The 21,133-nt window shown below is 42.3% G+C and overlaps 1 protein-coding gene across 3 annotated transcripts in view; it reads right to left on the reverse strand.

The window, feature by feature from the left end:
• sos2 (son of sevenless homolog 2 (Drosophila)) overlaps nucleotides 1-21,133 on the reverse strand; it is a 54,907-nt gene that overhangs the window by 19,072 nt on the left and 14,702 nt on the right. For all 3 annotated transcript variants that reach the window (XM_069193250.1, XM_069193249.1, XM_015350846.2), the window contains 6 exons: nucleotides 9,722-9,847; nucleotides 8,547-8,678; nucleotides 8,193-8,357; nucleotides 5,301-5,507; nucleotides 2,495-2,638; nucleotides 1,350-1,460 (listed from right to left, as the gene is read on the reverse strand). In XM_069193250.1, the coding sequence (XP_069049351.1) occupies nucleotides 1,350-1,460; nucleotides 2,495-2,638; nucleotides 5,301-5,507; nucleotides 8,193-8,357; nucleotides 8,547-8,678; nucleotides 9,722-9,847 (885 nt within the window). The remainder of the gene's footprint in view (nucleotides 1-1,349; nucleotides 1,461-2,494; nucleotides 2,639-5,300; nucleotides 5,508-8,192; nucleotides 8,358-8,546; nucleotides 8,679-9,721; nucleotides 9,848-21,133) is intronic.

The following is a 21,133-nucleotide window of genomic DNA, read 5'->3' on the forward strand; positions in this document are numbered from 1 at the left end:
TCTATGGCGAAAAGTTTGCTGCACAACCTGTACTTATTCGCTTGTACATCACATTACAGTGACTAGTGAGCAGGAAGGGAGGCATCACGACCCAATTCGTGGGAACTCAAACGCAAGTTTGTGACAACATGGCGACTTACAGTTCACAATTTTGTGCTTAATTTGAAATGGGTAAATTTGTTCTATGAAGTCAATGAATTTAGTTGCCAAGATTTAATAACAGGTCTGAGAAATTAGGACTGCAGTTCCCCTTTAAGGTTACTACTCTCTTTTACTAAATGGTATTTCAACTAAGCTATCCAACCTTTCAACCCAATTTGTTAGCACAAAAATAGGGTGAAGGGAAAAGCTGAAATAAAGATGGTAGACGAGGGAGTATTGTCACTGCTTCTGATGTATGATGACATGTGAAAAGCAACTTTTATTTAATACAGGACATTTGTGTGCAATCAATCTGACAGTTTGTTTCTGAGCATTTATGCTATGGTGGTAGAGGAAGGAAGAAAATAGCCCTGCACTGAGCTGGAAACGTAACCACAAGAAATTGTGCATGCAATCTGGGCAACAACTGGCATATAGCTACAAAAACAAGAGACACACTTGTATAGACTTCTTAAAAACGCATCTTAAAGCATAAGGAATTTCAGGGTCCTAAAAGCTGCCTGATTTTATTCCAGCTTTACAGAATTTGTATGACAGGGTTTCCTGTGAATCAGTACTGGGATCTCCAAGCAGGAGATTAAAAATAAAAACAGTACAGCTGAAGAATGAGCAGTAGTTGAAGGCAGAAAAAGTATATAATATATAGAATATAATTATTTTTCTTTTTTTTTCTATTTCTATTTATTTTTATCAGCATTATCTATATACAAACTGGAAAACAAACTAGCAGCAGAACTTTGCAATGAGAAAGCCAGTACAGTCATGTGCTGAATTTAGGACACTGTCTATAATCTGTATTTTCAATGTATTTCTAATTATTTCAGAAGGTATTGTAAGTATAAATGTCTGTCTAAATTCAGGTTTCTGTAAAGGAATAAAAGAGTGTGCAAATAAGTCAAGAACAGTGTTATTTGAAATCTCATGCCCGTTGTTTAGAAAGCATTTAAATTAATAGATAACTGTGATGCACTTAAAATCCTTAAATATGCACCTACAGAGTTCTGCATGCCCTGGCTTGTTCTGAACTTTATTATAAAATGCCAAATGCCTGAAGCAGCTGTGGATCCAACACATCTTCAGCCCATGAAAATCACACAAACACTCCAAGGTACAGGTATTCTAAATGCAGACGTCCCTTGCTTGTAAAGCCAGAGCACAGAGGGAGGGAGTAAGAAAGCTTCTGGTACCTGGAAGTGAAGGGCGACAGCTGGCCTGGCCATCAGGCTGCTGAAATGCTCGCGAAACTGGCGGGAGAGGATATCCTGAGACAGCGTTTCATAGGGATCAAATGCTTGCTCCTGAAAACAGTTAAATGTGGATTTATAAGCTGTCCTTGCTCAGATTCTCAATCTTGTTAGCCTGTGAACACATTCTTTGATCAAATATGCAATAAACACACAAAAGTAGCACGAAATTCGGATCATTGACAAGTTCGAAAACCTGGCTGCGAAGGCACGGACAGCACAAGACTCTCCACCGCTTCCAGGTTTGACCTGGATAAATAAGTGTAATTGTTCCCAAAGACACACTTACAGACCAGACCCCTGACAAAGCCTGGTCCCGTTCAGTCCTCACAGGTCAAGACTGAGGCAACTGCAGCTGGGAAAACTAGAGATATGCCTTAGAGATTTTAATTCTTGTCACTAATTCTTGGCTGTCTGGAGTCTCCAACATTGTGGACAAGAGCTGATGGTGACAGGGGACACTACTGTAGGAGGTGCAGTCTTTTAGATGAGACATGACTATTTAGTCAAAAAAGATCCTATGGTACTGCTTATGGTGTTAACTCCGGCATCCTGGTGAAATTCCTCTCTGGGTGTGCATATTCTGACCTTAATTCAACTGGTGAAGCTGTTTCTCTACTGTACCATTGGGGTGCAGGTGCCAAACAGCTGCTTAAGTATGTGTTACCTGGACGGGCGGAGCTCTTTGGGGCCGGAGGATTTAGGGTACCTCCTACACATAGAGAACTTGGGGATCCTTCTGTATGAAAAGCACTATGTGTAATTATTAGATTTAAATAATTTTAACAATATTTGCCATTAAATCTGAATCCAAGGCTGCTGGCAACTCACTGTATAAAGAAACACCTCTTGTCACAGATACCCCTGGACCTACTGTACTTCTACTTGAATTCCCTTTTTTGTTTTTTTGTGTCTGCAGTTAGAAAGGGCCTCCACGAGTGGCACTGAAGCAGTCTTTTCGTGTTCAAACACAAAAGCTAAAAACAAAAAACTAAAACCCTACAAAATACGTTGCACATTTTTTTGTACTTTCTGAAGTGCGGCACAATTATCAGAGCTTGCCTGTCCTGCAAAGACTCGACACGTACCTCGGCCAGATCTTCGAAGCAGCTGCCCACGAGAGGATGGGGGCTGCTGTCTGTTGTCATCTCCACCGCGTCCTCAATCAGCCCCAGCAGCTTCACCGTCAGCTCGTGGATATCCAGAATATTGCTGAAGATCACGTCAATATCCTGCAGACAACAGTGCTGCTAACATTAGATCACTGCATATAGGCATGGATTTCCAGATGCATTTTTCACTTGCTTCTTCCTGCTGATGCTACAAGAGATGCCAAAAGCAATCTGCAGCTGACTTACACATAGGATTCGATATTTAATTAAAGGCCCTGAATCACAAAGGTACAACTCAAGTGTTTTGTTTTTGCAAAACTTCTGACTGGACTGAAGTGTCATATCCTCTCAGCTGTTCTTGAGGCTGATGGTGTGAATTAACAACCCTCCAAAAAGGGTACAGTATGTCAATACTAAATACTTTACACACCACCAAAACAGATTTTAACCACTGCTGGCCATACCTACAGTACAAACATACGGGTTTACAAACTCAAACACCTTGATCATTCCTTTCTTGTCATATTCACTGATCTTTTAGTTCTTTTAATCCACTCTATGTTCCTTCTCTTTCTTAATCAAATGAAAAATATTCCGTATTTCACAGTCTACACAAAACCTATATTCACTGTTAAAGTTAACTTGGCTCCAAAGAAGACAAAAGACCAAAACATTTAATCTTTTTTCTAAAAATAGAATTCTATCTTTTTATCAGCATTATCTATATACAAACTGGAAAACAAACTAGCAGCAGAATACCTTACTCAACAGTAAATACTATTGATATAAAAATCCCTAAAAAGTTTAAATATTTATTGAAAAGTAACATCTTTAGAGGATTAACCTAAGGGAATCTTAGATTTTCTGTGTTCTAAAGCACTGTGATGACATGTTACAAACGATGATAAAAAGGCTGGCTCCTAATCACTTCAATATCCATACTGTAGCACTCCCATGGATGGTCTTAATGGATGCTGTGTATCACTGCAGATTCTTAAAAACCTCATTATGCTTTCGATAGATTCTCTTTCCAGCTACCACCTGACACAGTACCCCTCTCATTTAAAATGCATAAAGTCCTTTTGCATCTACTGTATCCCTTCTTATTTATTCATGTTCACTGTTGCTCTCTCCAGCTCGTCACGTTACACTTCGATACACACAACAGATGCTACAGCTGCTCCGTTTCAGTTATTCTTAAGGGAAGCGTTTGAGGTCATTATTCTGTTTTCCAGATAGAATTTCAGACTGTACTGGCAATTCCTTCATAACCAGCTCAAAACCATACTCCTCAGACACAGGGGAGAAAAAAGCATGGGATTAGAAGACAAATTAAGGGATCAGTGATTGGTTTCGTTAAGGGATCACAACTGCACTTTCAGAGTTTTCTTCTGTATATTTAGATATGTTTCTCCCGGTTTTACTGGATCCCAAGATGACAGAAAGAGGAAAGGTTGCATTGAAGGCCTAAAAGACTTATATGGTAAGAGTTAACATGTTAACAAAGAGTTTATGTGCGACTGTAGTTGTGAAGTCTGACAATGTTCCTACAATTACACAGTAGTAACTCCAAACAAACTGAAGATATGGGGATAATCTCCTTAAAGTAAATGTCGGAAATAAACAAAGATGTCTTTTACATTTGAAATATGACTGGATGTTTTGGACACTTTTAGTTTCATTTGAATAAACTTTGGAATAAAAAATAAATTACAGAAATAAAGTCATAGGGAAGTTCCCAACAAATATGAAGACAAACGTGTGTATCTGTGTGTGCGGAAGAATCTTTGAGTCCGGATACTTCCAGAGCAGCAAGATTAATAATTAATAACAATAATAATTGCTTACACTTATATAGTAATTTTCTGGACACTCCACTCAGAGCGCTTTATAGGTAATGGGGACTCCCCTCCACCACCACCAATGTGCAGCATCCACCTGGATGATGCAACGACAGCCATAGTGCGCCAGAACGCTCACCACACATCAGCTCTCAGTGGGGAGGAGAACAGTGTAATGAAGCCAATTCATTGAGGGGGATTATTAGGAGGCCATGATTGGTAAGGGCCAATGGGAACTTTGGCCAGGACGCCGGCGTTACACCCCTACTCTTTTCGAGAAACGCCCTAGGATTTCTAATGACCATAGAGAGTCAGGACCTCGGTTTTACCCCCTGCTGGCCCCACTAACATCTCCTTAGTTTTTCCCAGGAGGTCTCCCATCCAGGTAGTGACCAGGCTCACACCTGCTTAGCTTCAGTGGGTTGCCAGTTGTTAGTTGCAGGGTGATATGGCTGCTGGCAATTAAAATCTAAACGAGCCCACATGCACAATGGAGCTTCATCTCCTTTTTACCCAACACCTGGAGTTAATATTATGCTACATTCAGGAGTCACAGCTGTGAGTCAACAGTGAACACTCAAAGCAGGTGGCTGCTTCAGCAAATATCTAAGAAAGACAATTTCAAGATTTCTAGAGGTTGGCTGAAGGACTGCTTTGTGAAGGTGCAGCATAGTGAGGGCAGGAGCGTTTTTTAAAGTGTGAATCAAATCGCAGATATAAGCCAAAGAATATGGCTTCATTCAGACCCATACGACACTCAATTAATTCACTGGACCTTTCAGGAGCAAATTAACTTTCTGCATGGCTCATTCACAGAGTTTAAAAAAAAAGAACCGCACTGCCGGTTTTCCACTACGTAATCTAGCTATTGATCGAGCAGGACCGGCGCGCGGACGGAGAGGGGGTAGGAAGAGGGAGGAGGAGGTCCAGTGAGTACTCACGTGGGGCGTGAAGAGCTTGGGGTTGGACAGGAAGGCCTGGCGGAACACTTTGACTATGAGGTCGAGCTCCCGCAGGTACTGTCGCTCCTCTGCGATCTCTAGCCGCACCAGGTCGTCATAGGTCAGCTCTCCTGTGGACAAAGGCTCGTCGCCACACAGAGAAACCAGCCCGATGTCCTCGTCCTGATCGAACATATCCATCAGCACCTGGAAGAGGCATCCACACAAGCGCTCATTGAAGCAATTCGCACATCCCCAGCTACAACATGAACAGGAAGAAGTCTGGAAGCATTAAGGATGATGTTTTTAAGAGTATGATCTACATCATGGCATGATCAATACCACTACCAAAAATAACAACACGTAACCGAAAACATCTGAATCTGAAAATCTGAAAGTTTTTTTATTCTGGGTTTGGTTCTCAACTCTGCTGCTTTAGAGTTTCTGTTTCTAATAGGCATTCAGTAAATGGATATTTATTTAGTTTACATCCTGCTTAGTCCAATGGTCTCCCCCAAACTACTGCCTCTTTGTTGCAGGTGGGCACAGTGATGCACTTCAGCAAATAACATGTGCTGCTATTATCTAACACAGTGGTTCTCAAACTTTTTAGACCAAGTACCACCCCTAATCCAACCAAACCATCCAAGTACCACCTACAAGTCATCATCTCCTAGGAACCCCAGAAATTCTCAATGACCAACATGAGCACGCATGCACACACACTCACACATACATATAATACATATTATAATAATAAACTTTATTTGATATAACGCCTTTAAAGGTGGCTACTCAAAGTGTTTTACAGAAAAAAAAACAGTAACAACAACTAATAAAAAAGCACCATTTCAGTGAGAGGGGTGAGCATGTTTAGTTGAGCAAAGCAGATGTTAATTAATTTTTCGAGCCTTGATACAATTCAAAACAGAGCCTAACAGATATTAAATCGTCAGGCATTTTCTTGACGGCAAAGGTCTCGCGGTGGATGTTGTAATGCGTACATTAATTTCTGGAGCAACCTCTCTAATTCGTGCAACTACACCGTTATGTCGGCTTGTCATTGCTCTAGCACCGTCTGTACAAACTCAGACGCATTTTATCCAGTCGAGGCCATTCTCTTCGATAAATTCATTCAGAAGCTGAAATATGTGCTCTCCTGTAGTTCCTGTTGGTAGCGGTTTACAGAACAGAAAGTCTTCATGGGACATACCCTCAAACTCGTATCTAACGTAAACGAGCAAATTGGCCAAATCGACTACAGACTCATCTAATTGCAGTGAAAAACATCTGCTCATCTTAACGCGCTCTATCAGTGTACTTTTGACATAATCCTTCATTTTAATAATTCTATGAATGACTGTGTCTTTCAGGAGGAGGGGGCAGCAGGTCAAGCTGTTTAGCAGCTTTTTCTCTACACATAATACGTGTCAGCTCTTTTGCCAACAGTAAATAAGGTTCTTCAAAAATAGTATAGCTTACCTGCTTTAGCAATCCGCAAGCTTGCATTTTTCCACGTTTCCGTTTTTGTTTCCGTATTTATTTAAAGTTTTTATTTCATGCGCATGGGAGCGAAACACAGAGATGCTCTGTGTATTTTTCTCAAATTAGAACAGTTCTTAAATATTTTTCTATTATCACGCTTTCGTGTGCTCACAAGATTACCTGCGTTTGTAGCACGTATTTCTATGCATTCCTGTGTTTACAACGTTGGCATTGTTCCAAAATCACGCACATTCTCCTTTCTCCCCATTTGCTGGAGATACAGTAGCTTTTACCAATTGGTCACTTGCATCCGTAGCACGCATTCCTGTAGAGTGGTATAGAATTACAGAGTATCTCTTGTGTCCACTGAAGTATTAGAGCGCACTGTATCGTAGTACGTAGGCTGCATATTCGACACGTATTAAAATACAAAATATGAAAACCCGTCCCGATTTTTCAGCGCACACGACCCAGTTCCAGGATCATTTGGCGTACCACCTGGCGGCACTCCACGTACCACTGCCGGTACGCGTACCACAGTTTGAGAACCACTGATCTAACACATGTCCGCTGAATAAATTAATAAACAAAGGACCCCAGTAAGGAACACTACTGAACTGACACTCCTGATCCCAAAAGTTAATTAGCAACAATGTGAAGAGCGCAGCACACAAGATAAATGGTCAGTACTGAACGGGCTTGTTGCCCATTCAGAACGCTGCAGGAGTGCATTACATGGTGCATTGTGTGGTTTTGAAGATGTTGCTCATATTTTATTGCAACATGTTTTAATTAGACATGTACAGTATAGGGGCTGGGAGAGGAGAAAATAAGATTAATGATTTTTCTTCATTGTTGTTTTGTGTTAACTGGCCTGTCTTTGTTTTGTTCAAAATTCTTGGCACCTTTCCTATTAACTTCAGTGCTGTCTTCTACCTGGAGCAGCTAGGGACACATTTCATTTAGAAATCACTCAAAACAGTTCTTTAGTAATGTAAAGACTAGTCTGGATCAACAGGATTTGCACGTAAAGTAAATGGGTCACGGGTTACATTTCATGTTAGTTACCATCCACTGACCTTCAAATCGGTCATTGCCATCACTCCCAGGCTTCAACAGGAAATACCCCACCCTCTCCACAGGTATGCCCAACCCTTGTGCACTGAGTAACGGCATGTCGACGTCTCCAGCTTTTATTTTTATGTACAAATGTTTTTCCCCATTAGTATTATTATTTTTGGAGTTCTTTTCTATTCACTATATTCACAGTATGTAGTTCACTCACTTACTAAAGTAAGAAATCATCAATAAAATAGCAATAATTCCCCATCACAGAACTAGAAAGGATGTAAAATGCAATGTCCTATGAACACATTTCTGTATTTCCTTTCCATGGCAAATCCCTACCTTATCCGCACACATGGACACCCTGATATCCTGCTGGCTGATCTCGTAGTGCCGAATGTTGCCCACGTAGTTCCCTGACAACTTCAGGATGTCAGCTGATATATACTCCAGCACAGCCACAATGTATAGGGACACATGATAGTCGATCTTGTAACCAAGGACCTCCTGGAAAACATGCCAACCCACACATGAAAAGACAGCTGGCCTATCACAAAGTCTCAAAGGGCACAAAATCATCAACAGTACGTATTGGAGCTTGAAGCGAATCACAGCAAACCCCAGACCCAGGTGTGCTTCACAAGGAGGCACTGACCAGTGGCTGCACCACAGACCCACGCTGCCCTGGGGACATACCTTCAGCAGGGGGTGGATTTTGTCCACGGGCAGCAGCAAGGGGTTCCTCCTCTTGCGTTTCTCAATGGCCGACTGGGCATCAGCGATGGCCCACTTGTCAATGGGGTGGGGGAACGTCTTCTGAACACGCTCCTGAAGGGAACACAGAACGCGGATACAAAACCTTCCTTCCATTCCAACTTATAAACGCGGAAGAATGGGTCTGCCGTGACAGGCATTTAAACAGTGCAGCTGAGAAGGCAAAGGTCAGCACAGACCTGGCTCTCCCAAGAGGCTATTAACCAATACTGGGAAGTCAGTACTTGGCTAACCGACTTAATTACAACAGAGACATTGCAAACAGACTGCTTTCCCAAATGAAAAAAAACAAGGAAAAAAGTGCAGGTATGAAACTAAATGTGGGGATGTGAGGGAAAAAGCCATGAGTGTGACTGCTCAATTGACAATTAAAAAATAAAAATAATGCAAACTGTAACAATTAAGCAAGAAAACCAAGATCATAGCAATTTAAAAACAGTCAAAGATTATTTCACACTATCTCTGCAATTACTGTATAAAAATAAAGGTACTCGATTCATTTAGGTTTTATAAGCCTCTTAAAAGACATGCACATGCACTGCAAAATTGTGAAATTAACTAAATAAAATAGAGTATGAAGTTTGTTTATATTTTTTCTGTACACAAAATATAATAACATGTTCACCTTTTAAAGCTAATTATTTTAAAACAACTTTGACATTTAATGGTTGACTCAGTTTGACTACCAGTAACAGAGCTTCCCCATTTAATGTGATACCTGCCAACTAATTAGCTGCGTGTGTAGATTAACAAATTAAAGAGGCCTTGAATTGCTTAATTTATAGTGAAACTGATGGAACCTTTTAGCCTCTGAGTAAAAAAAAAAGGAGGGTAGGTTTCAAAGTAGCAAAGTGTTAAGTTGGATTCAGTATTCACAATGTGGATAGTTAGGTTAAAATAAACAAAAAGCTGGTGCTTTATTGTAATTGTCTGGTGAACAAAATGAAACAAGTACCAGGCCTGAAAAGCATGAAAATAACCAGGCAACTGGAATTCCGGTGCAGTAATGTCTACACCGCAGGCAAGCGGCAGGAACTCTGGCCAAGCCAGCTGAGGGCACATGCTCCCTGCTCTTCTGAAGCTGCCAGTCAAGGTACCTCCACATCTTGGACAGTGCGAGGCTGGGCTACACACAGCATGTTCAGCAGCTGCAGAATGAGCTCCTCGATGTATTGAAGCGCGTCCTCTTTGGCCGACAGATTAGGATGAACCTGGAGCTGCACCTAGCAGAGGAGAATGACATACAGTACATGTCAGGGCGTGCCGTCTTCACAGCCTGAAAACGAAACATTTCTCTCTTTGCCGTCAGAAGGTTTTGGGAGCCGCTGAGGGAAACGGAGACTGCTAGTAACAGCTAATCTCTTATAAGTCATGGGAACAGATACAAACAAGAGAAGACCAATCAACTCATCTAGCCTGTTTGATCACTAGTAGCTGATTGAGCTGAGGATCTTTCAGCCATTTTTTTTTGTGTTAGCTTTACAGTACAGAAAGAATAAAGTAAAGGACAGCAAGATCTACACCTGCTCTAAACTGTGAAAATGGCCTTTTCAGAGCAAGGTGTTAAATGCATAAGTGTCGTGTGTTTCTTCAGCAAGATTCGCAACGAGCTTTGACCCCGAGTGATTGAAGAAAAGTCAGGTTTGATTACAAAACAAATTATTTCACAGTTGAAAGAAAAAACACCATCCCCCTACTTCAGCTCTTTGTCATAGCCTTTTTTTAAAGCATGACGCTTTGCCAAGGGGTTATTTTCATGCGTTTCTATTTTGTCATCGCTGGCACTCTCATTCGATTCCCTTGCATTACGCACCGCGTAAAAATAGAAGTCTGATTTTTCAGCAGAAAGTGAAAGGAGATGGCTCTAATTAGTCTGTCTCCTTGGCTGGAATGCAGTCTGGCGAGATGCTATTGTGGGGCTGGTCCTGCACGAGCTACAGAAAGGACTGCTGACGGCAGCCCGGGGAACAATGCCCGACGGTTTGCGTGGCTGCGCTGGAGTAACCCCGGCTGCAGAGCGAGGCCCGTCCCTGCTGCTGCTGCTGCTGAAAACACATCGCCTCCGTGCTGTGGAATGTGTGAAGAGCGTCGAAGGTCAGCTGGACTACGCATGAAAGCCTTCGCTGCCTTGAGGCTTGATGCCTCACTCTCCTGTGGCCACCCGACAGACCTGAGCGACTCCACGTGTCGGGAAACTAGGGGCCTAAGGGTGCAGAACTCGGGTTACGGAGCTCAGCCTTATTTCCGCAGGGCAGTCCAGTCCATTGTGAGAGCCAGACTCTTCTCTTATAACTCTTAACTCTCTCTCTTTCTCGAATAAAAAGAAGAAAGGAAGAAGAAGAGGAGGAGGAAATTAGTGCATTTAAAGAAGGCACCACAGCAGAAATGTTCCATTTCTTTTCTTTACCTTTCAGCATGGAATGAACCCTTACCTGTTCCATATTGCATTACTGCAGATTAATTATTTCTTTGGCATGTTGCTAATCTCTTACTTAGGCCTGAATAATTGAATGTGGAATGTTATTACCCTCTGCAGCTGAAATGTGACGAAAATGTTTTAAAAGAAAATTGTCGTATCACCATGTAAAGCAAAACTAAAGACTAGTGGCCCATCACCCCTCCCTATATTAGCCAAAGTGGGACTGTCATACTTCGCAGAGAAGTCACATTTCAGGTAACAAGCAGCTTTTCAAACCGCTCTGTGTTCCAGAGAAGAAAAGAACAAAATGCTGCATAGCATAACAGTACAGAAGATATTACAGGGGTTCTTTTTTAGATGTAATACTTTGAGTCTAATTATTTACTCTTGTTTTAAGTCAGTCCTTGCTGCCTGAGCTCTCAACTACACCCAGAGAGAAAAGAACTGAAGCAGGACCCAGAACGGCACCAGATAACCCGGTTGTCTTCATTTCCATTAACACCAACGGCTCCTCTGTGGAGAGATTCCAACTGCCCAGTGCTGCACCACTGAGTATATTTTAATTCCCTCTGTTAGTTTTAGTTTTTAAACTTTATTATGTGCTCATCTGCAATGAATAGGGTGTAAAACCCACGTTGACATTACTGACCGATATGGCAAAGGACCTGACATTCCTGTGAAGTCGGCCTTTTAACCTACAGTCCATCACCCAGGAAGCACTGGCCAGGTGACTGCAGGGACATGGAAACAAATTCTTCCAATAAACAACGGCACATCCCTGGACAGCGAACAAGACTGAGTGCCATAATGTGGTGCGCTCAAGTGGGAATTTCTTCATCTTAACAGGCTGAAACTGCAGGTTTAAAACCAAGGCAGACCTTTAAAATGAATTAAAAAATAACAATTCTCAGGTTATGAGATTTCACCTAAACGATCACATGAGAATAATAGGGGGCTATAGCGATGATTCTGGCTACTGTTCCTTTGTATTCTTATTACGCACAGCTTGAAGAGCTCTAACCACACACATGCACAGAACCCATTGCGAGTCTAGCAAAATAAAGACCTCAGTGCACATCTATGAGGTGTGACAAGTACAGTTATACATTGAGGAGGAGATCCATTGTTCAGCTCTAAAGAGGAACTCTCTCTGCTCATATGTGCCAAGGACATCTAGTCACGTCAATTCAAAGAACATGCTGTGGCTTTTTAGTTCACTCATGAGTATGCGTACATTCAGCTGCGTACTGGCTCGGTAACTCCGTTCCATTTGATAACGCGTACAGATCCTGAACCAAATGGCAAAAAGCAAGACTGAAAAGAAGGCAGGGAGCAAAGCTGAATGCGGTTCGTTACAAACACAAAGTTATCAAGCAAATAAAAACGACTGAACTGAAACAGTTTTTATAAACTCTTATCTAAAAAGGACTGCTGAAACAATCTGACAGCAAGAGAGAAAAAGCCGCGCTCCATCTCCTTGACGTTATTTAAATCCCCAAGACTCTCTCCTGCTCCAGTCATGGTAAAAGCAACCCGTCAGGGATCAATAGGTACAGTACTGCAAAATCACAGTTCACATATGATCACCAGTCTCCTGGATACTATTAATATTTCTTTTTCCCTTCTAAACATTCTACTCTATTATCTTAATGCAAAACTCTATCTGCTAGTGGAAGCTTATCACATTAAAAGGACAGATCCATTCTTAATTTGCTATTAGCTTTCATCAGGATACAGCGTGGAAAGATGGACTGGGTGGGGGTGGGGGTGGGGTGAGGGGGGAGTCAACAGGGGCTGCAGGCTTCAGCTCGCCATTAGGAAGGAGAGAGGGAGGATGGAGAGGGGGCCCAACCAGCCGGAGGACAAGGGTCAAAGCAGGGCTGCCACTCCCACCTCCCCCACTGGGTGTCTACAGTTACTGTACATTAAGAAATGAGAGCCATCACAGAGGGGGCTACCCACAGTCCCAGCATTTCCCACAGGAGACGCAACAGCTTGCCATTATCAACGTTTTCTACCGACAATGAAGGACCGGGGGTTTCGTTCACTGTGAAGTACAGATCATTGAAACACTATCTCCCCATCTACAAATGCGCTACTAAAATGAAAGCCTGCAAGCATGTATATGATGCTATTACACATATATGCAAAACAAAAAATATCTAATCGGGAAATAAAGTGAGTTAACTGAGTGCAGTTTACACTTAATGCCTGCAAGTGTAACTGAATGGTAGAATAAACATTTGGCTGAAAGACAAAAGAGTCCATTCACCACACATCTGCTTGAAGGGTGGACTGAATTCCTCCTAAATTGCTTATCTATACTTTAGTTACCTAAGATTTCTGTTAGGAAATGTAGTATGCTTGTTCAAGACACACCAAGTGTGTGATCGCTGTCCTGCCACGCAGATTTAGTCATATGTTTATCCCATGCAGGGGGAAGTAAGTTAGATTCAACAAAGGCTGTAACCAAAATACAATTTTGTGCCTCTTTGCAGAGAAAAAGGTCAGATTTGTAAGATCAGAGCTAGCGAAAGGCAAGGTAAAGGGATAATTTGTAAACACACTAATGGAAGGTTTATATCAGTAGCACAGAACCTGAAATCTTTTTTTCTCCTGTCAATGAAGAGGATTTCGGTGGCTTCGTTTTTGCCCGTCCGAGGCAATTTGATGAGAAGGTCATTTTGGAAGAAGGTAGTATTAGGAGGCAGAAGTGGGTAATATTGCAGTATAAAGGGCTGAAAGCGATCACGTGGGAGCCTGCACGCCTGGTTGGACAGGGCGGAGCTCAGTGTGGCAAGCCCATTACAGCTCAGTGAATTCCAGGAGTGCTGAGGAGAAACCAATGGCTCAGGTTTCGGGTAATGTGGCCATATGGGGGGCCTCCCTCCCCTAGCAAGGCTGTGTTTCACAGCATTGCATCAGTGAGCCATTAGGACCAAGCAGCCAAGGGAATTCTTACTAAGAGGCACTCATAACCTAGACACATTCTTGCTGAAATCATTAAAGGCAAACAGAAAAGGCCAAGACACCAAGCTCTTTTCAAATGCATGGCATGTACAGTATTTCTTCTGCTTTACTTCTTCAGGGAGTTCATCATTGTCCTAATTGGTCTCTTAAAAACAAACCAGACCAGCGCAGTTTGGGCCTCTGTCTCGCAGTCTAACTCGACTCCACTGCAGGACCAGAAGGAACCCCAGCTACGAGAGTCAACCCGAGGATAAAAGAGCTCATTACCAGGCAAACCTTCTCTCTTCCCCTCCACCAAGGGAACACGCGGGTCAGGTGTGGAGGAAGTGGGAAAGAGGAAAGTCGCCTGTGTAGTGCTTGATTGTGATGAGTAAAAGCACATCCTGTACCATTAACCAAAAGAACACACCAAGAAAAGGCTGCTATGAAACAGTGCAACTCCCAGAATGAAAAGGCCATGAGAGGAAAAGCCTGCAAGCATGTCTGCCCTGCCTTCATTTTGCCCAATAATTCAGTAAACCCTTCTATTACCTGAGCCAAACACAGAACAGAGAGGTGCCTTGGTATCCCTCAAATCTAAGAACACTACCGTATAACCCTAATGGGACACTTATAATAATCAACCTTGCCTTGTTACAATTGCTAGTAATGTTAATTCGACAGCTGTTTTTGACACCATGCCTTGGTTAATCCCATGCTGACTGGCTACATACTGTAAGGTGTAAGGTTTGCTGGTTTGCTTGGATTTAGACTAGGTAGGCCATTGCAAAGTCAAAGAGTGAGGGTGTTACCCCAGTGTCTTTTACCAATCAAGGCCTCCTAACAACCCCCATCTATGAATTTGCTTCACCCCTCTGTCCCTTCTTCCCCCTCCCCACCGATAGCTGGTGGGTGCTGGGCGTACTCAAATCATCCAGGGGGCCACACCTTGGTGGGAGCAGCTCGATGGGGTGTTTCTTCCGTAAGGCATAACTGGAGGGCTAGTAAACGAAGCCCTCGCGGGGGTTTTACAGCAAACAAAAAAAAGTCATGAAACTGGTCATGTTCGTCAAAGAAAGATCCATCTGAAATGACTACCGTTTTCCCAAAAGAAGTGGACAACCCGCAGGCAGTCAGCGTACCTGCTAGATGTCCATTATGTACAGGAATGCTGGCCTTCTCGGGGAAGGTGCTGTGGTAGACAATACTGTGATTTATTTGTGAGAGACATCAGCTCCACCTGCTGAACCAGTGCCCAGTGGGCCACCACCTTTATGATTTCAGTCACTTGTCACCTCGGTGCAAGCCTGAGTCCTCGTCACAAAACTGCTGTTCTCGTCAAATAACTTTCACATTCATTCTGATGGGCAATGCACAGGGCATCCAATGCAGATTTTGTCTAGCTCACAGAAGGTGATGTTATATGTTATTTGTTCATAATGCCCTCACTTTCCAGTCCTCGATTGAGGCAAACAAATGACCCGTGAATATAAAATGCTTTAAATTGCTCGCAAATTTTATAATTAAAGCTCTTAGGAAATACAGTGATTCTTAATCATGTTAAGTAGCTTGTAAAGGAAAAACAGGAAAATGTAAGAATTTTACATTTAACACAAGTACCTCCAGTTTATCAATTGGTCTTGTTACCCACAGAACACATTAAGATGAAATCCAATCTATTGGCTATTTCAACACTTAGTGAAGTCAGCTGTAACAGCACACTATAAGAATGTACAGTTATTATTAACAGCAGTAAATCAAAGTGCCTCAGTGTTGCTATGGCACACAATATGCCAAGCGCTACAGATCAAAAATAGAATGCAGTCCAGACATCTCCACACAGCCGTTCGGCACTTAGTGCTGTGAAATGTCGTGATGGATATTTAAAATGTGCACGCATTCCATGAAAATCAGGTAGAGCAGTTGCTATACAAACGTCCACCACAAGCTGGGCTAATAGATTTAATTTCAACGGAAATCATAATGCTGACCACTAGCAAGCTAGCAAGGCTGCTGAGAATTACAAAAAGTTGAAACACATGACAAGAAACGTGCAGTCAAGACCGCTTGTTTATATATATGCGACTACAGAAGGCTCCTTCTTTGTACTTCTATCTTATTACTTCTTCTTCATGCGAGAATAATATCAGTGCCTCCCCGGGTGGCTCCTGTGGGAAACGTGCTTGCCTGACCTCAGGATGAGCTCTATGACCCGGATGCCGTGGGCTCGAACCCAGGTCCTTGACCTACACTGCAACGCCTGGGCCCGTGCAGGCGTGTGTTGGCATCGCTGATAGATGCGCATGCAGGTGGATGCTGCACATTGGTGGTGGTGGAGGAGTGTCCCCATTACCTGTAAAGCGCTTTGCATGGAGTGTCCAGAAAAGCGCTATATAAGTGTAAGCAATTATTATTATTATTATTATCTCCTCCAATCAGTGCTGATCCTCTGGTACAGGGGTGTGGTGCTGGTCATGTGAGTCCAAGGTGGGCGGGCAGAAGGAGCCTCTCTGTACTTCCTCATTCTCCTGTGTGCGCTCACGATGTTCGCATCTGGGAGATGTGAATCATACACAATAGGCAATTCTGATCTTTCAGCACGTACAGTATAATGTCTGCTTGTAGTGTGCCCAGGAATTCCTGCCATAGCATTAGACTTCTGTTAGCAAGAGGGAGGAGACAGCAGAAGCACACTGTTTAAGTAATCATTTTTTCACACATTACTTGTGTTAACACCGCCCCGGGTTATTAGTCGTACAGAAGCAGATTGTAATTATGGCATCTTGACAAAGTAAAAGGCAGGTTTAGTATATAATGAGATTTTAACTCGTCCTATGCTGGGACAGTTTTCTCTAACTGCTACTCTCCTGGCCTGGAAGGAGATCTGAATACAGGAATGTGTGATAAACAACAGTACATAGAAGACAGGACAAAACAGGAACACTGGCATCTTACTGTGAGGGACAAGAGAGGCCATGGTAATTTCAGGACAGAGTTCCACTTTACCACAATTAGGACCTAGAAACCTTCAGATAGTACTGATGTTAAATGATGTAAAGCACTGGACCTAGTAATAGACATTGATACAATATTGTAGGGTTTTACATTGAATATCACATGCTCAAATTCAGATATATAATTGTTCAAAGACATGACAATACATAGCACAAATGCATTCCAAAAAACTAAATTAAATTTGGAAAATATGAATCCACTTGTCTTGGTCATGTTTACCATCTTTGGAAAACCAGATCCTTTGTTATGGAAGAACGCATATTTAAACTGTTTCCTTCCAAAATGTGTCCATTGAATTTAACTAGACATACTGTAACTGCCAGGTTTATTGAAAAAGCACTTCTTTGTGGTTAAGCTTCAAGCCAGCTAGATTACACTGTGATAACTGATTGTCTGGATTTAACAGGTGTGGCAGGTTGGGAGAAACAGCTTCTTAATTTAATTTATGACTCTTCCTTCTGAATGTATTTGTAATAGTTTCCTAATTATGCTGAGGTGATTTTCACCCAGTGTCAAGTTGCTAGCAGCCAGGAATCTAAAGGCCATCCACAACTTCACAGTCTTCATTTAACCACACTAAAGAAAAACCTTGTAAAGTATTAAATAAGCTTTACAAGTCCACTGTATCTGGAATTCTACAGTATATCCTATAAACCAGTTCAGGAGCTCAGACACCCAAAAACATAAAGGGACCACACACTTTTCTAATTTACTTTTTACTATTTATCTGGTAAAGAAATAAAAACCATATGGTTACTTATTTTAGTTCAAAAAAAGGACCCAGCACCTTCCTTCCTGCTCAAGTCTGGGCCTGGTCAGTACTAGGATGGGAGACCAGTGTTGGTAGACCAGTAGGTGGTGCTCTTCCCTCTGGAGCACAATTCCATCAAAAAAAACAATTCCCAGCAGGGTGCTGTGGAACGTGTCAACTTTTATACCAACCATTAAACTGAGATCCCGACTACTTTGTTATTAAAGTTCCTATAGCACTTTTCAAACCAGTGTTAACGTTGGTTATCCTGGCACAGGCTCGTAAACGTCCAATAGTTACCCCTTAATTCAATTGAAGAAGCAATCTTGCACTTCTCTGCCTGATCAGCTGTGTAGTGGGACTGCTGGTGCAAAACGGCGCCCCCAGATTTTGTCCACATAAGCCTATATGTTAAGTGCTTTTCATATTTACCAGCTTTTCAAAAAAGACTATATGAACACAGGGAATTATTATAATTATGACGTCTTGCTTCTTCCCTTCCAGCTACGGCTGCAGGGGGAAGCTCGGGCTCTAGGTGTATTAAGAAGAGAGATGCTTCAAACGCCCTTTCCATTACTCCACTTCTGCAATGTGAAAGAAGCGCATGACGCCAAGAAAAAAAGGTGATGAGAGGAAGATCAAACGCAACCCGAGAGCGTACAAGACGGGTCGCCCCCGAAAGGCGTGAGTAATTACACACCTGTCGGCATAATGAGCCTCACTAGCACATAACCTCTGGGGAGGCAGGAGCTGACAGGCTCTTCCCACTGGTTCAGGGCACCCAGGCTAGTCTGCCGGCGGAGCTCGTTTCCTTACGGGAGCGCGGCAAAGTAAAACAGACACACACCGACTTGAACCACGCGTACAGAAACAGCTCGTGACTCACGGGTTCAACTTAAAATCCGTCCCTTGCAGAAGCACGATGCTGACAAACATCTGTTTTTTTTTTTTCAGAAGTGATTAAGATACATTCTGTGCCAAAGGACAGGATTTGTAGAGGGACTGCACACTACAGGGTGCTTTGGGGCCAACAAATATTAAAGATGTGACTTTAAACAAGGAGTGATCACTGCAGCTTTTACTTTTATGGTCACAGAAGTGACATGATTTGTGAGGACATCTGGGAAAATTAACTTTTTGTAACTTATCTTGACATTGACCTACTTCAGGCAACAATGAAACAGGGAACGTTCAGATCACTGCATGGCTTGTGCTACACTGTGTTCCTGACAGGGCTGGTGCTTTCACCCCAGATCATTGCATTTTCAAAGCAATTAATCCAAACAGATCCCGCCCAAAAAAAAAGATTCAAAAAACAACATTCAAGTGTTGTGACATGAGTAAGGAACTTCAACACACTGGGGGGACAAAACTCCCCCCTTTTAAAGGAAATCAGGCATAGCTGACTAATGAATGCAACCACCCGAAGAACAACACTAAAAAACCAGAAAGGACTCGCATATAGGAACCTACAATATGCAGAACATTTAGTTGTACTAGGATGAATACTTACTACAGTTTCATGTAGTAGGTCAGAATTGAGAGGCAGCCATTCAGCCCATTCACAATCTACATATCGACCAAATAAGTATAAATGTATTAATTTACCATGGTAAAATTTCATTAAGGTAGCACCACACAATAGCACAATAGAGCTCAGCACAAAGTCATAATCATCCATCTGTGTCTTTAATCCACTATACAAGAACAGGGGTGAAGACTGAAGTAGGATTATCCAGTCTAAAGGTTTGGCCAACTCTTGAGATAGTTAAAACAGTCAGGGCTCTTGGAATCCTAGGAACACCAGTATACAGTATATTTCACTCAGCTACTGGGGACTTCATCTAGGTTCACTGAAATGCTCTCATGCAGAATAAAGAATGCTATCAGAGGGGCTAAATTTGAGGCAGCAATGACAAATTAGGAAGCCACCGGACGTTCAAGGCCTGAGTTTCGAGTGTTACAAAAATACTTCTGCCCTAATATGTAGCTCACATATGGCAAATGGCAGAAAACAACTATAAAGAATCCAGTATCAAAATTACAGTATGTTCAATGTGGCAGGGTTGCTATTGATTTTAAGCCTCAGAAAAAGGAAAACTTAAAAGCATGAGAAAAAGGCAAACCAAAGCATTATGCCTGTATCTATGGAGTTCCCCAGAGACAGAAGCTGGCTAAGTATTTTCTTATGATCTACAACCGAGACATACACGATGATGTCCTCCTAGGCTAGAGGCTGTGATTACTGTTATTATGGTTCCAACGCCTTTTTTTAAACATAGATTATCTCTGAGCATGCATTAGACACAATCTTGGTACACTTTTGTTTCAAATAAACATTCCCTAAAAATGATTTTGCTGCGCAGAATAAGCATTACTCAATACCATCCTGTTGACATGCAACTGCAGCGGTTATGCAATAGGCTTGACTAATGTACAGTAGCCTCATATGTTTTACATGTCATTACAGTACAACATTTTCAAAGTTATTTGGTAAAGACTGTCAATCTTTCATGCTAACTTTTTTTAAAAGTTGCATCTGACTGCAGTACAGCACAGAAGTATTTAAATGGAGCAAAGCATTATCAGAGTGTAGCACCGCAGTGATTAGTACTGGTGACTGGCAAAGCTGGGGTCCTGGGTTCAATTCCGGACCTAGGGTGCTATCTGTGTGGAGTTTGTATGTTCTCCCTGTGTTACTGTGGGTTTTCTCCGGGTGCTCTGGTTTCCTCCCACAGCCCCAAAACATACTGGTCGCTGAATTGGCTCTAGGGAAAATTTGGTGTGTGTGTGTGTGATGGACTGGAGCCCTCCCAGGAAGTACCTGGCCTTGTGCCTTTTATCAGACAGGATAGGGTCTGGCTCCCCTGTACTGGAAGAAGCAGTCAAATGAGGAATTAGGAATTGTAAAATTACGAATAGTTACAGTATGTCCACTGCACTACATTGGGTTCAGATTAATTTAACACTTCTGAAAGCTTTCTGATTGTATTTGGCTGGCAACTCACACTTTCATTCAGCCTTTGAAGGTGACAGCTCTGAAGTAGCTGAAACAACATGGACCTGTGAGAATGAATGAGCTGAAAGGATGGGAGTTGGCAGAGGTGTGATTAGCAAGGCTCACCGTGACGAACGGGGATCAACGCAATCTTAAAACTGTGTGAAAAGTGTTTGCCAATGCAATTGAACCCACTTCCTCAAACACAGACATATGCAATTTTCAGATTGCAGAGTCCAGAGTGCAAAACACACACAGAAGTGTCTGAGTGAAGTTGAACTAAATAGAAGAAAGGAAAAATGTTTGCATTCTGACTTATCGTAACACCCTCACACACAATTTCTCTCTGCATCACTTCAGAAAGGGACACTGTTTAC

This window comes from Lepisosteus oculatus, chromosome 8 (genome assembly GCF_040954835.1).
Source record: "Lepisosteus oculatus isolate fLepOcu1 chromosome 8, fLepOcu1.hap2, whole genome shotgun sequence".
Taxonomy (NCBI): domain Eukaryota; kingdom Metazoa; phylum Chordata; class Actinopteri; order Semionotiformes; family Lepisosteidae; genus Lepisosteus; species Lepisosteus oculatus.